Genomic DNA, 15,230 nt, shown 5'->3' on the forward strand with positions numbered 1-15,230 from the left:
GAGCCCGCTGGCATCAATATTTAATCGCAGTATACTGTCTGGATATTTCCCTCAGATCTGGAAAACAGCTGTAGTGGTTCCTATACATAAAAGTGGAACTAAAGATGATCCCAGCAATTATCGTCCAATTTCACTCTTGCCCGCATTTTCCAAACTTCTAGAGCGTATCATCTACAAGCGACTAGTTGGGTTTCTACAGGAAAATAAAATTTTGAACAACAATCAGTTCGGATTTCGTCAGGGTAAGTCAACTGAGGACGCTGTGACGCTTCTGACGGATACTGTTGTCGATCATCTGGATGAGGGTAAATGCTGTATTGGTGTCTTTCTTGACCTTGCCAAGGCATTCGATACGGTTTCAGTTCCAATGCTTCTAAGGAAACTCGAGAGTTACGGTATTCGTGGTTTGCCTTTAGATTGGTTCAACAGTTATTTGTCACAAAGAAGCCAATGTGTAAAAATAGGAGATCAGAGAAGCGATCTTAACTGTGTATCCTTTGGTGTTCCTCAAGGAAGTATACTGGGTCCTGTCCTGTTTATTTTATATATTAACGATATTTTAAACGCCCAGCTGCAGAATTGTGATATAATATGTTACGCAGATGATACAGCTTTAATTTTTCACGGTCAATCGTGGCAGGAAGCACAATGCTTGACGGAAGCTGGTCTTCAGCGAGTATACAAGTGGCTAAATCACAACCTCCTTACACTAAATGCTTCAAAAACACAATTCATGTGCTTTCATAAAACAGCTGCATCTCGTCCTCCTACACTGATTGCTCTTAAGGTTCATGCTAATGGCTGCTCCCTTTCTGGTGGTAATTTATCTACAAATTGTAGTTGTAATCAAATTGAAAAAGTTTGCTCGTTAAGATATCTCGGTATTGTATTAGATGAAAATCTAAACTTCAAAAATCACGTATCAATAACAACTAAACGGGTCCGTAAATTAATGTATACTATGAAATTATTGCGGGGTGTTACCGATGGTCCTACCGTCAAATTTGTGTATTTAGCTTTGTGTCAATCCGTCCTTAATTATTGTCTGCTGGCGTGGGGTGGTATTGCGAAGTCAAACCTAATAGCTCTAGAGCGAGCTCAGCGCGCTGTCCTAAAAGTATCACTGAGAAAACCGCGGCGTTATGATACGAAGAAGTTATATGAGGAAGCTCAGGTACTAAGTGTTCGTAAATTATTCATCTTGCGAGCGACTGTATACATGCATAAATATGCAATAAATCTCCCTACATATAATGACATATTATCGAAACGAATTTACAAACTCCCTGTTACAGAAGTAAAAACAACTTTTGCACAGCGTTTCAAAAAATATCTCTTTACACGAATTTACAATCAAATCACAAGGCTTACTGACATAAAAGATAGCCGATTATCAATTGCAAAGAGAGTCATTCACGGATTATTGATGTCTTGGTCCTACGAAGATACAGAAAAAAATTTAAAAAGTGCACTTTAATGTATTGGATGGAACTGTATATTCACTACCTTCATCTATATACATATGCACATGCTTATACACACACACATACACACACACATACACACACACACACACACACTTACTCACACACACTCACACACCCACACCCACACACACACACACACACACACACACACACACACACACACACACACACACACACACACACACACACACACACACACACACACACACACACACTCGTGTACCCAAACTCACATGAAACATTATATAATTAGATTAACCCTGTTCGCCGCACCATAACTGTAAAATGACTTGCTTTGACTTCCACGAGACAGGCTTTGCCTAGTGTGGGGTCATAGCTATATTGTACCATAGGCTAATTTTGTTAAAGGAAATAAAGATATTCTTATTCTTATTCTTATTCTTATTATATATATATATATATATATATATATATATATATATCACATACATCCATTGTCATACATTGTTAACATGATCTCATATTCTATAAATCAATAGCGAGTAATCTACTTAAATCTTGAACTGGACACGCTCAAATTTTGTCATGAATACTCTAACCATTCCTTGGACCAGTTAATTATGTTTTCTCCTCTACTTAATTTTTTTATAGATCTTAGAATAACAATCAAACTGACGGCCCACCCAATGGTAGACAAAAAATAAAACAGAAAAAAATAACTCATTTTAATTTATACGAACAGTATAGGTATTCTGTATACCTATAGAGATGTCACCAAATATTGCGAAAGTTACCACATTGCCACTAATGGATCATCAGCTTGTATGTAATTTTGAATTGTAAAGAAATTAAATTTCGTACACACAGCATAAATTTTGGTGTTGAAAAGTATCGTATCTGGGACTTTAATATTGGTAATAAATATTTCGTTGATATATTTATGACTTAGCAACTTATCTCCTTACCTATAAATACACCTGTGGTACGATTTCATAATTACAATATATCAATTTACTTAATAATTAATAATAAAAACAATTTAATAAATATAGTGGAATAAAGTACAACATTTTTAAATAATTTTATATGATCGATACAATATATTAAGATTTATGAATATTAAGATGTAGACAATTTTATGTAATACAGATTCATAAAAAAATATTAAATTTTGTGTAAATCCGTTCTTATAAACATTTAGAAGTAATAAAATCGTTAGAATATGGAGATTTTCCTCCCCATCGAATTTCTACTTGACGCGATATTTAATTCTTTATTCCCATACAAATCATTTCCTAGTGGATGGGATTGAATAAGCACATATAATCAAATTACATTATGAACGAATTCCAAATATTCACATTATTGGATGAAAATATTTCATTCAATGATCATCTCCTATAAGTGGTACTTAGATGATATTTAATTCCAGTGAAAGTTATCTGAAAGAATGATCTTTGAAAATATATAATACATTAAGCTATTATCTTTTTAAATATTTAATCATAGTGAGAATTAGATGAGATGCTTAGAATTTTTTTTTTTATACAACTTAGAATGGCAAACAAACTGACAGCCCACCTGATGGAAAGTGGTAACCGTCGCCTATAGACATGAGCAGTACCATGGACATAACAGAGTATACTGTTTCGCCCATGATACCCCCATGCGTTGCCATTCCTGAGGACTCAGGTGTTATTCCTCTACCCAGTAAATTCACGCCATATCCCACCCTTCAAACCGACACAACCATGCAAACACAACTGCTTTACTGTTGAAACACGAATGGAACAGAGGTACCCAAGCAATCGACTTTTGTACAAAGTCTCCCTCTGGAGAATATTTATATACCATTTTTTTATTAGCGACTTCATCGGCGCAACGGGTTTTCATTGCATCGAAATAAAAAGTAACCTATGCTCTTTTAAATCCCAAATACTACATATACAAATATAATATAAATTTATCCATGCAAGATAGATAATAATAATTGAATAATTTTATAACGTGAAAAAACAACTTTAAACCCGCATATAGAAATAAAAATATACATGATATTCAGAAATAATAAATAATGTATGACCCTATATATTGTAGGTAAGTCGAACTCGTAACTCTTAGAAAACTCACTCAGAGTATGCTAAACCGCTATACCACCATCCTATGGCAATAATTTACTTATTAAATGAAGTCTACAGACACAAAACGAGATAATGTTATCCACTGCCATTGTCGTTATTATTATATTGAAGAACATAAGAAAGTTTAGCTGGAAATATCTGCGCCGCAATAACATGAAACTTTATGATAATGTTACATGTGTATACATTCTCGTTCCATGCAGGTAAATATTTCTAACCTAGTCAAGCATATCGCGGATATATGAAGCCACCAAGTATGAGAAAATGCCTGCACTGAAATGAATATGATAATGTATATTATTTATTATATCTATGACTATGTATGAGGGGCGTGTTACGATGTTAAATATAGTATCATACTTTGAACAATTTACAATTTTATAGCTAAAGTTAAACTTTTAATATCAGTGTGTGTGATTTTTAATATCTAACATATAGCTTATTAATAACCTAATAAGATCACTTTTTGTTTTTAAAATCTAACACCATTCTTCTGGGGGGAAAGGTAATGTTAGTAAAGGAGACTGAGAATCCCATTGCTAGCAATATACCCAACCAGGTCGACCTCTTCGCGGTTCTCCCTGGAAACTATCATGGTTAATTCCTGATGAATTCATCATGATGGGCTAACTGGCCTGTTTTCATTCTCATCTATCACCCTTCACTGGTGCTCCGCCAGCGTATCCCGTTAGCACAGACGGGGTTACCATACCATTTTCACCCATCAAAAAAAAACCATTCTTCTAATTTCTTAGGTATCTACCAAGTTTTATATACAACACAAAACAATATATGAACATGATTTTTGTCTATATATCTAAATGACACAACATTAGTTTCCAACGAAATGAATGTGTGTATTTAACTATATTTTTAACTGACTTCAAAACGAATGCTGTACTCAATTCGGTTATATTATTTTCTGTTATTCCTGTCTGCAGTGGACTGGTAAATATATTGTTTTAAGTCCGCCATTTCTACTGTCTAGCTGTCCTTATTTTCATCATCATTTCAGCCATTATTCGTCCACTGCTGGACATTAGCCTTTCCCATATACTGCCATAAAAAACGGTCTGAGCCACCTGCATCCACTAACTACCTGCAATGCATTTCAGGTCGTCACTCCATTTAGTGGGAGGTCGTCCTACACTGTCTAGCTATATTAAAGTTTAATAAATATATAATTAAATGTGTGTAACTTGTATTAACATTTGTATATTTATAAAAACGAAGGATAAAATATATTTAATATAAAATACACACCGAATCAAACATCAAAAATATCCTTATTGATACTACTATACAGTAAAAAACCTTAAAAATTAATTTAAAATATTGATTATTTTTTTTAATAATGGAAAAATTACTATACAGCCTTACTATATGACGTCAGATATCCTTAATATGATCGACTAAATATAAACAAATTAAATGTTACGAACTAAGTACGATCTAGGGCCAATAAAAATGACAAAACCCATTGGGTGGCCGCAAAATATTTGTAAAAACAAAATGCAGCTATAATATCATTATTAAGTTATTGTATTACCTTTTCATTAATTTATCTTTTAAAATGTTACCATCAACAAACAATATTGGTAGTATCTACTTCATTGAATAATGATATTCAAACTCTTGCTAAGCCTTAGCCGTACATACATGCCCATGGCTTAAAATAAGGTTTCCAGTCAGTTCATATTTGAGTAACGCCGGTACCTATAATACAATAGACGATATTAGAAAAAAATATAAGTATAAAAATGTTTCATGTTAAATATTATTGTACCTAGAAATTGCACGGAGTTCCCTATCCAAATCGATAGGCTAACAAAACACGAACAGGACATAAACCGGCGCACATGTTTGTTCTCATTGCTGCGGCAAGCGAATTTTAGTCATAAGCCCAAACTATCGCTTTGTAAAATTACAATTACAAAATTCAACCTTATTTTCATGTTAATAAGAATGAAGTTACTGTCAATGAGTAACAAGATCAGGTTTGTTATCATGAGTGTAGCTTTGTTAATCTAGCCTATTGTGACAAAATCGAATAGTAAAGGTTCATCTCATTTGAGTCTGTTGATAAGCTAAGATTATGTTACTGTTTGCATTATATACAACTCTAAGTGTAAATTATATGTAAATTATGTATTATGTAAACACTAAAATGAGAGATCTCGCCATTTCAGCCTTCTTTATTCAATGTCCATTGATGATTTGTGATATACATAAATCTCCCAGAGACAGTTATGCAATGATCCTGAGTTGTTTGCATCTACCTTATGCAACACATTTGAGATCATCACTTTCTAGTTATGCTATAATATAGCCTACGTCATGAAGTTTAGTTTTAATGTCCTCCAAGGATTATGCCATAATTATATTGTATATTATAGTCGGCAAATCAAAAGTAATATATTCGCTATTGCTGGTTATTCCATATCCTTTCCAACCAAATCCTATCATGTGAGAAAAAATTCGGGATATGACATCATCCTATAATACACTTTTCTGCACTTGGATAGGTTTTATACATCAGTTTTGTAATTAGATAGACATCATAGTTGCAGTGTATAATTATACACTTCAGCACTTCAATATACCGATATGACTATTTGACACCGCTGTAGGGATCGCAGTACCGCCCACGTCTCGGTTGAATCAAAGGCTTTCTCATAGTCCATGAATTTAATTAATAGAATTACCTTCATAGCAATACCTACATAGAAATACCTACTCATGAATAAGAAACAAGGATTTAAAATACAAAAATATTATTCACAACAATTGTGAACATGTTTTACGCTAGAGAGCATCTATTAAGGAATCGGTCGGTTAACTTCTAAGCAAGAATAATTTGTATAAAGTATTATTGTAATCACAGCTATTATAAGAATATTGTATTATTGTGAACAATACGGCTGATTTTTTATGTATGATGATTTTAATACGTGCAATAGCACTAATATTAAAATCACATTCATTACTCTTTTTGAAATAGAATAGCCGATAGATCAATTAATTAAAAAGTAAAATTATAATTACCATATAAATTATTTAGTCAATCAGAGCAAACCATTTTTATTACATTACTAGTAATAATACTGATTTATACAATTATTCGAAAACATCAATAAATAGATACCCTGGATCTTCGTGATGATAATATTACCTTCTTGCCAAATCTGTGACCATCACTACAAAGAACTATGATAAAACAAGTAACGTAGAATATCATGACCTAAGTTTCGCAATATTGGACATACTATTCAATCTACAAGATTATTGGACAACTTTCTGAAGGTAAGTTAAATTAGAATTTAAAGGCAGATAATATTCAATAGTCTTAAGTAATATCCTTTTAGTATATATACTCAAAGGTTATGTAGAAATTATGGAAATATATTTCCATAATTGCAGTACCAGTTATATGCTTTAGCAAAAACGAATACCTCGAAAAATTAAGTAGTTGCTTAGCTAATGGAATCATTATATAATTAGCTAACTGTACTCATTTATTATTATTTTATGTCAATGTGGGTATGGTATGGCATAGAGTTCGAGTTAAAATATTGTTAGTTATGAATATTGTATATTTGTGAAATTTTTAAGTGATGATAACTTGACTCTTTAACTAGAACTAACAAGTATTAACGTACTTGTTAACAAGACATAAGCTCGAAGTTCAAAGAATTCGAAAGGTCGATAACTGTTTGATATAAAATAACAGTAATTTAATATTGCCAAAAATTTTCGTATCTCAGGTGATCTGTAGCCGATAAAACAACTATCTTTTTTATTTATATAAACTACCGAATATATTAAAGTAAGCTAGATATATATGATAGTATGTAAGTAGTAGTATACCTAAAATATTTTATACAATAATTAATTAACATGTATAATATGCCGAAACATTGGTACGCAGCCCACGGAATACACCGTAGCAGTGTTGGTATTTTTACATGCATAATGAAATTCGCTATAATTACCACACATGTTTCCTTTATTATTTAGTATTTTTAATATATTTTAATATTATTTAAAATATTTTATTAAAAATTAATTAATCATTTTATTATAAACCTCCTCTTGCATGTTCTCTAAATACAATGTTGAAAATTTTTCTTTTATATTACAAGCAGACGTTTTATATCAAGAGTTTGTTGACATTAGTACGTCGAGCGAAACGTATTGGAGGGAAGCGTGCGGCATTGCTGATTCGACGTACCGCGATTTATTTCACAAACACCAACATTTTGGAAGACTGTGAACAGACTATATTTCTATTTTGGTCTCTATTTATATTTATCTTTAAATGACTATCACATTTACAGAATAAATTAAAATAATTTTACAGAAATTCTATGCACATTATACAAGAGGCGACAGGAAAAATTATAATATAAACTAATTGGTAGCTAAATACAAAACCGAAATTCTAGAGTATGAAAATAATTTTTGGAACCGCGTAGTTAACTGTAATATAGTATAAAAAGTAAAAAAATTGGTATTTTTAAATTTCAACACGAAAATTTTCTGTTTCATATGTCATACCTCTGCGTTTCGAGTGCTTATGTTTTTCGCTACACCCTAGACAATTATATGTGAATTGTCTGGAATTCATTTAAAAATATTTTGCTTATATCTACAAAATATATAATGTATCTTCGTAATTTTTCAATTACACAATAACTTATTAGAATATGATTTTAATATTTTAATTATATTTCTATATAGTACAAATATATTTAAAAAAAAATAATACACAGTAGCAACGATAAAATTCTTAGATTGTATCACTCCTTAAACCTACAAATATTACAAAAAAATATTTTTCTTATATTTTCTAATATACAACATGACTGCCTCCTATTTCCTTATAAATTGAGGTATTTTATACAAACTTCCCTTGAATAATACGTACAAGACTCTCTATGACTTCATCAACTTCTTAGTTAGCTTGACAGAAGGACGAAAAGTGGAGGCTGCGCTGGGTTTACGTGTAAAGTTTTCCTCATAAGCTCACCGCAGGGTGCTCCCCTATCAATTGCCGTCGTCCTTCTCCCCCCGCCCTCCCTTGCTCCCTCGTCGGAACGCTCCACTAATGATCCCACTTGTTAGGGCTCAGTGCGGACCTTCGGCCGTGTCACCGGATGAATAACAAATTCTAAGCTGATCCCGACGCAACCCGTAGCAACGGCCGGTCAAATATTACCAGGCCGTAAGATTCTCATGCAACAAGCGTCTTACTGTACAGGCCACTCACGGTTTTATATATTTTGTGGCAGCTGACTACAATAAAGTTACGAGGTAATTTGCTCAACAATGTACGCAATGAAAATTTTATTTTGACATTTTCATTTCTTCAGTAAGAAACTAAGAAATATTTTATTAGTAGGCAAATATGCCGGTATTAATATTACATATGTGAAACTTTTTAAAAACGTTAGAATGTTTTGTAGTTATTAAATTATTACATAAATATCTAATGTAATTACGTTAGATATTTATTATTAAATACTGTTAAACCATGGAATAACAACATATGTTTCCAACTTTTTGTATAACCAATTACACCAATATTTAATTTTTGTTGGTTACTTTAAAAACATTAATCAATCATTATCACATTTACATATCCAATTTGTAGGACTATCAATACCGTTAAAAGCATTTGTAAATTAACATAATTTCCTGAACATTTTTTGATGAGACTTACCATCAAATTGCTGGGTGGCCTGAGCAAGGAGCGAAGCGAATACTCGGTCGGCGAGCGGTGGCGCTTGCTGCGGGCGGTCATCATCGCTGCTGCTGTACCGGTCCCCGCCCCATTCGAGCGAACGTTGTCGTCGCACGCTCGGCGTGCCGCCCGGCACACCGCCCGGCACACCGCCCGACAATCCGCTCAGCGAACCGGCCTTCGCACGCCTCCCCGCTCGCTCCATCCTCGACGCATTCATGGCATTTTGCTAGAACATCTGTAAATAAAATTAAATCATTCAATAAAAGGGTAATCAAGTTTTGTTGAAATTATCACAGAAAAAATAAATATAAATAAATTAAAAATAACTCGAAACAATTAACTCGAATAATTACATACTATATTATTATATATATTATTTATATTATTTTTATTAAATTTTATTGAAACCAGCTATACATGCTTAACGTTACTGTCCATATTTCTCACTAGAAGACAACATAATGAGACAATTGACACTTGTTTATTATAACTATCCTATTGGTCAAATTATGTTGATTCCATAAATCTCATTGCCGTCATCCTCATGCTGCGCTGTATGTGCAGCGTTTTCTTAAAACCAAAAAAATAAAATATTAAAGTATTCATTTATCTCTTTAGTTATATGAGCCTGTGATTTAATAAGGAGTTTACTGCATAGCTGTGTGAAGTTACGCGGTACATATACGTAAACATTTTAAATATACGCATGAATCTTCAACAGTTTCTTAAAACAGCAATCTCAATATTCTTAATACTAGATAAAAATACAAACTTGAAATTTTGAAATTTTAATTTAAAAATTTCAATTGGGTCTTAAATATTATAATAATTTAACAAAGAACATTTTTAGACTACCTTTTAATAAACTGTTCTTAAGAATCTGTTATTAAAAAACACTTATTGAACAAAGCCACACTAAACGATTATTTGAATGAACAAACGTGCATAGTGTCAGTCGATCATGGACGGGATTTTTAATAACCACGTATTTTTTTATTTAGTATACTTAAATACATATATAATAATATTAACAGAAATCTAAAAGAGTAACTGTTGAGTTCTTTGCGAATCCTTCTCAGCAAACAACATTCTGAACTCTGCAGTAGTTGTATAAAAAAATTACAATTTAAAAGAATCTGTAAACAAGTCTAACTGAATAAAGATGATTTGAATTTCAATTTGAATGTACCAAAAAATTATACAGCAGAATGTAGTTATATTAACATGTTGTTAGAAACCAAAGTTCTTTAAATACCTAAATCTTATGCATCTGATTAAAATACTGGAATATATTATAGTCTGAAATCCAATTGTTTTCAAGAAGAAAATTGAAGCGCCTTCTAACTATACTACATCGACAAATGTTATATCTGAATAAATTATTTGAATAATACTTTGTCTATCATTTTGAATAATACAACAATCATAAAATCAAAGAGATTCCAATACAGAGTTTTATAAAATATTATTTAAAGAACACGGCCACATTTTTCTTTCAGTTTCAGCAAATCTATCAGATTGGAGATTATTTTCTTGAGAAATACGTATATATATCTCAACAATGGACTCTATTCAACCAAATCGCGTTATCTATGTATACATATGTACTTAATAAAACTAATGATTCAGTTATTTACAACTCAATTGTATTACAAAATATTTCCGACATAACACAAACGGAAGGTTATGTACATTTCTTAATTCCGAATACAACGTAAGCCCCTTGCTGAAAACAAAGAATCGACACGATATTTTATCGAAGCGGTAACGACGTCGTGAGCGGAAAAGAACAACTGTAATAAAGAGCCTACAAGTTGTTTAGTTAGCGACCCAACATAAATAGGAAGTTGGCGCGAGCGTGCGTGTTGGAGGCCTAATCCGGTGGATTGCCGCGACATTGCTACGACCCGCGGCCCGGCCAAGCCGACAACGTTTTTACTATTGACTCAGTAAGGCGCCCTTAGTCCAACACTTTGCTTGAATGATCCTTTTAATCATTCTGTAGTTTGAAAGTCCGCGTTTTTACTCGTTATCAATAAAATGTTCTTGTGAAAACTTAATGAAAATCTTTATTTCCTTTAATATACACGATTAAATGGAAAGCAAAGAGATATAATAATATGTATAGTTAGTGTATGAAAATGGGGATAAACTCAACAGGGTACTACACTTAGTAATGCTACAAATAGTAATATAGAGCATGTTTTCAATTTTGGACTTTATCACATCATTTGATCTCAACGACTTAATATAAAATTAATAAATGAAGGATTAGTAATATTAGAGTCATTTTATTTGTCTTAAATACATAACAACGGTACGAAGTAAATATGATAGAAGCCATGTTAACTCTGAAACATTTATGAAAATCGAAGAGTTAAAACCTGAAAATTAATTTCAGTTGTATTTGACGAAATAAGTCATAAACATTTCAATCAATAAATATTTTTTAAATTTGTGATTGGATCATTTAAATAAAAATTAACAAGTTTTATTTCAGAATGCTACGTCAATAGTATATACAAAGACTAGCATACATAATCTTCACTCGATAAATAGTCAGACTTACATTTTATAACTTTATCTCACAAAAGAAAATAGACTTTTCATTTAAAAAATATTAAACAAAATAAATCGATTCATCATTGACAAAGATATCTTATAAAATATACACAAAGATATCTTATATAATTATCTTATAAATACAGTTGAGTTTAGAACCTCCTAAACTTATTTAACAGGTAAATGGGATGATTAATTGAAAACCTTTGCAATTAAGACTATTAATAATATCATTAATAACAAAGTGAGAACTCGGTGCAGATAACAATTGTCAAGGTTTACTGCACTCATTTCTCATTTCGTATCGGCAAAATAAACAGAAGCGGTTTCATTAGAGATTCGCCGACATGCCATAGACATGCATATGTTTAGAATTTTTCACATAAGTTTAAGTTTTTTTTCTTTTTTATTGAAATTGTCAGTATTCTTACTCTACATTTAAAAGGTCACTATCCTAATGACTTTATAAATGTTAAAGTGAATTTTTTATCGCTTATCTCTTTGCATATTTTCGACTCGACTAATTTAATTCAGCATTAGGTATTTGAAACTCTTATATTAATTAAATATATAGTCTTATGTTAAAAATATACAATTAAAATTAAATAGATATGAAAAATATTAGAAAATGCACAGTAAACTTAATAATCCTAAAAGTAACATATAACGCAGACTACTACTTTATCGAATCGCCTTAAAATTTCATTTTATTTTGTTTACAAATATCGCTTATTAACTACAGATCTTGCATAACTATTAACTCTCATATGACTTTTTATATGAACTCTGGTAATAACTTGGTTTTTATAATGTCTATAATAAAAAAAAATATAACTGCTACTATTGCTACCAATTTATTTATTTGCACCAGATCATTTTCGGCTTCAGGACATTAACAATAGCAATATCATTTATCATTCTAAACGTCTGGAAGACCGAATTGACTATTTAATAATATTAGCATGGGCGAAATAGGGTGCCCAATAATTAACAAAGTGTCATGTCTACAAGATGCAAGGTTTGTAAGCGCGGGTTGTCGGCGTAGGCTAATAGCGCGTCTGATGGACCGCTCGGTTTAATATAAAGTAGATTCTCTGTTTACCCGGCTGTGTCGCAGCGTTAATAAATACGCCGCTTCCTTTACAGGCGGGACTGTTTCCTTTTTTATTCAATATTTACTCTCATTATACACGATCCGAGCGCTATATTAAAGTTTTAATTTCAGCACATGTCTGTTGTATGTTCTGCTAGGTTTTTTTTTTATTATTGATAGAGAAAATAAAACAATAATTAAAATATTAATATATTATTTAACTTAATATATCGTTTGATATTTATACCAAACAATTTGACACATCGAACGACTAAGCATGGTAAAGTAACATTAAAACATTTATTTTTTTATAAAAAAAAAATACTTACTTTTCTGATCTTTCTGTTAAAAAATAAATGTATATCTAATAAAAAATAAATGTTTATCTGATAAAAAATAAATGTTTATCTGATAAAAAATAAAGGGAAGATTAAAATAAATATAATAATAAAAATAATACACGCATTTGTTTAAATACTACTATTATTTTGTCGAAGCATCACCTTTTTCCTTGACTAAACTTCTTAACATGTGCAAATAATTGCTCTATCATTGACTTCTCCCAATATATAGAAAAATATAATTCTGTATCAAAACTATAACCTCTGTTTCATACACAACCATCTCCACACTAAAGTGAATGTCCTTCCATTTTATTCTTACTTGCGTATATCTAACTTTACCTGTAACTAGCAATATTACTATAAATAAATGTATTTTTCCCAAGAGAACAAGTCTGGATTCAATCATTTCATTTTCACAACAGCTAGAAACATAACAAAGTATATACTTTATAGTAGCAATAAAATTTAAATATTTTAAATCAATAGTAGCCAAGATATATCTGCAAATATCTTCATAAACTCAATAATGCAATAAAATGCACGGTACAACAACTAGCTATATGTGGAGATAAAAGACATTAAGATGAGATCCATATAGATTCTTCATCCTCGTCACGTCCGAAATAAGCGTCAGGCCAATTGGGAACAAGACAAGCATGTGAATTATGACCCAAACGTTCCCGCTAACGCTGTATTAAAACTGCATCTTACACTCATGACCTGACCTTCTTACTCGTACATCCAATTTGCATAATGGACGCGTAAAGTATATAGCAATGTTCACATCGAGACAGCCAATATCCACTAAGAAGCATGTCTACCTACTTAATATAGGATATCGTTATTTCAGAGATTGTACACTTTGCAATAATTTTTAAATGTTTCATAAATAGTAGTTATTCTAAAATCGTTGTTTACCGCATTTACATCTGTGTAAACCCATTATCTTTTGTCTTTCGTAATAGAAATTTACATAATACTTTCACTGTACTGCCACAGTTTTGTAGAGCAGTAACAAATTATGCAAAACTCCATTTTTACTGTCATTATAATAATGTAATTACAGTATTTTTTTCTATTACTGTATTATTGTTAGTTCTATGGTTTTTGATAAGTGGATTGGTACGTAAATATTTAAGGCTCACCAACCATAGGTATATATATTACAAAAAGAATGGCCACCCCTTATTTTCCCGTCGTAAGAAGCAACTAAGGAAACTTAATGGTAGAAGGATGGGCAGCATTCTTCTTAAAACATAAACTACTAACTACTAACTAAAAACTTAGAAGCATAACTGCAGTTATCAATCTGTCTACCAAGCGTGGCAACTACTAGCAAAACCTCTCAATAGAGGGAAGCCCATAGGCTTGAACATATTCAGCAGTGAACAGCTAATGACTGATATGATGATGATGAAGATTATTGTAAATAAATAAAGAATCCTAACATTATATTTAAAATTTAAAAAGTCACGATTACTATTTTCTATTTAGAAAAAATCAGATTTTTTTTGACTCTACATTGTTTAACCCGTCAGATCATAGTCAAAAGAAAGGCAATGTTTTCATATATAATGTGTATAAGTTAGTAAATGTAAGAAAATTGTGGCGCAAGGTATGGCCTAAATGACTATACATTTTAACAAATGAGGTACCATCAAAGCCGTCCTACTTCTAGTAATACTATAAGCTAAAATACATAATGATGACTAGTGAGTCACGACACCATAAAGTAATTGTAGCATCCATAAACTGTTAAAAAATAATAACAATCGGGTTTTTTGTGAGTTTGCCATGAGTACTTCTTTAATTTTTATTTAAACATTATTTAAAAATAAATAAAACTAGTAGCAACCTTATTAATTAGCGAATTGCCTTTAATTAAAATGTTAAGTA

The 15,230-nt window shown here is 31.4% G+C and overlaps 1 protein-coding gene across 2 annotated transcripts in view; it reads right to left on the reverse strand.

Annotated features, from left to right (window-relative positions):
- Nucleotides 1-15,230, reverse strand: part of LOC113523309 (teneurin-a) — a 423,960-nt gene that overhangs the window by 307,352 nt on the left and 101,378 nt on the right. For both annotated transcript variants that reach the window (XM_031907374.2, XM_031907373.2), the window contains exon 2: nucleotides 9,312-9,570. In XM_031907374.2, the coding sequence (XP_031763234.2) occupies nucleotides 9,312-9,552 (241 nt within the window). In that variant the 5' untranslated portion in view covers nucleotides 9,553-9,570. The remainder of the gene's footprint in view (nucleotides 1-9,311; nucleotides 9,571-15,230) is intronic.

Source organism: Galleria mellonella, unplaced genomic scaffold (assembly GCF_026898425.1).
Source record: "Galleria mellonella isolate WM207_F2 unplaced genomic scaffold, CSIRO_AGI_GalMel_v1 utg90, whole genome shotgun sequence".
Lineage (NCBI taxonomy): Eukaryota > Metazoa > Arthropoda > Insecta > Lepidoptera > Pyralidae > Galleria > Galleria mellonella.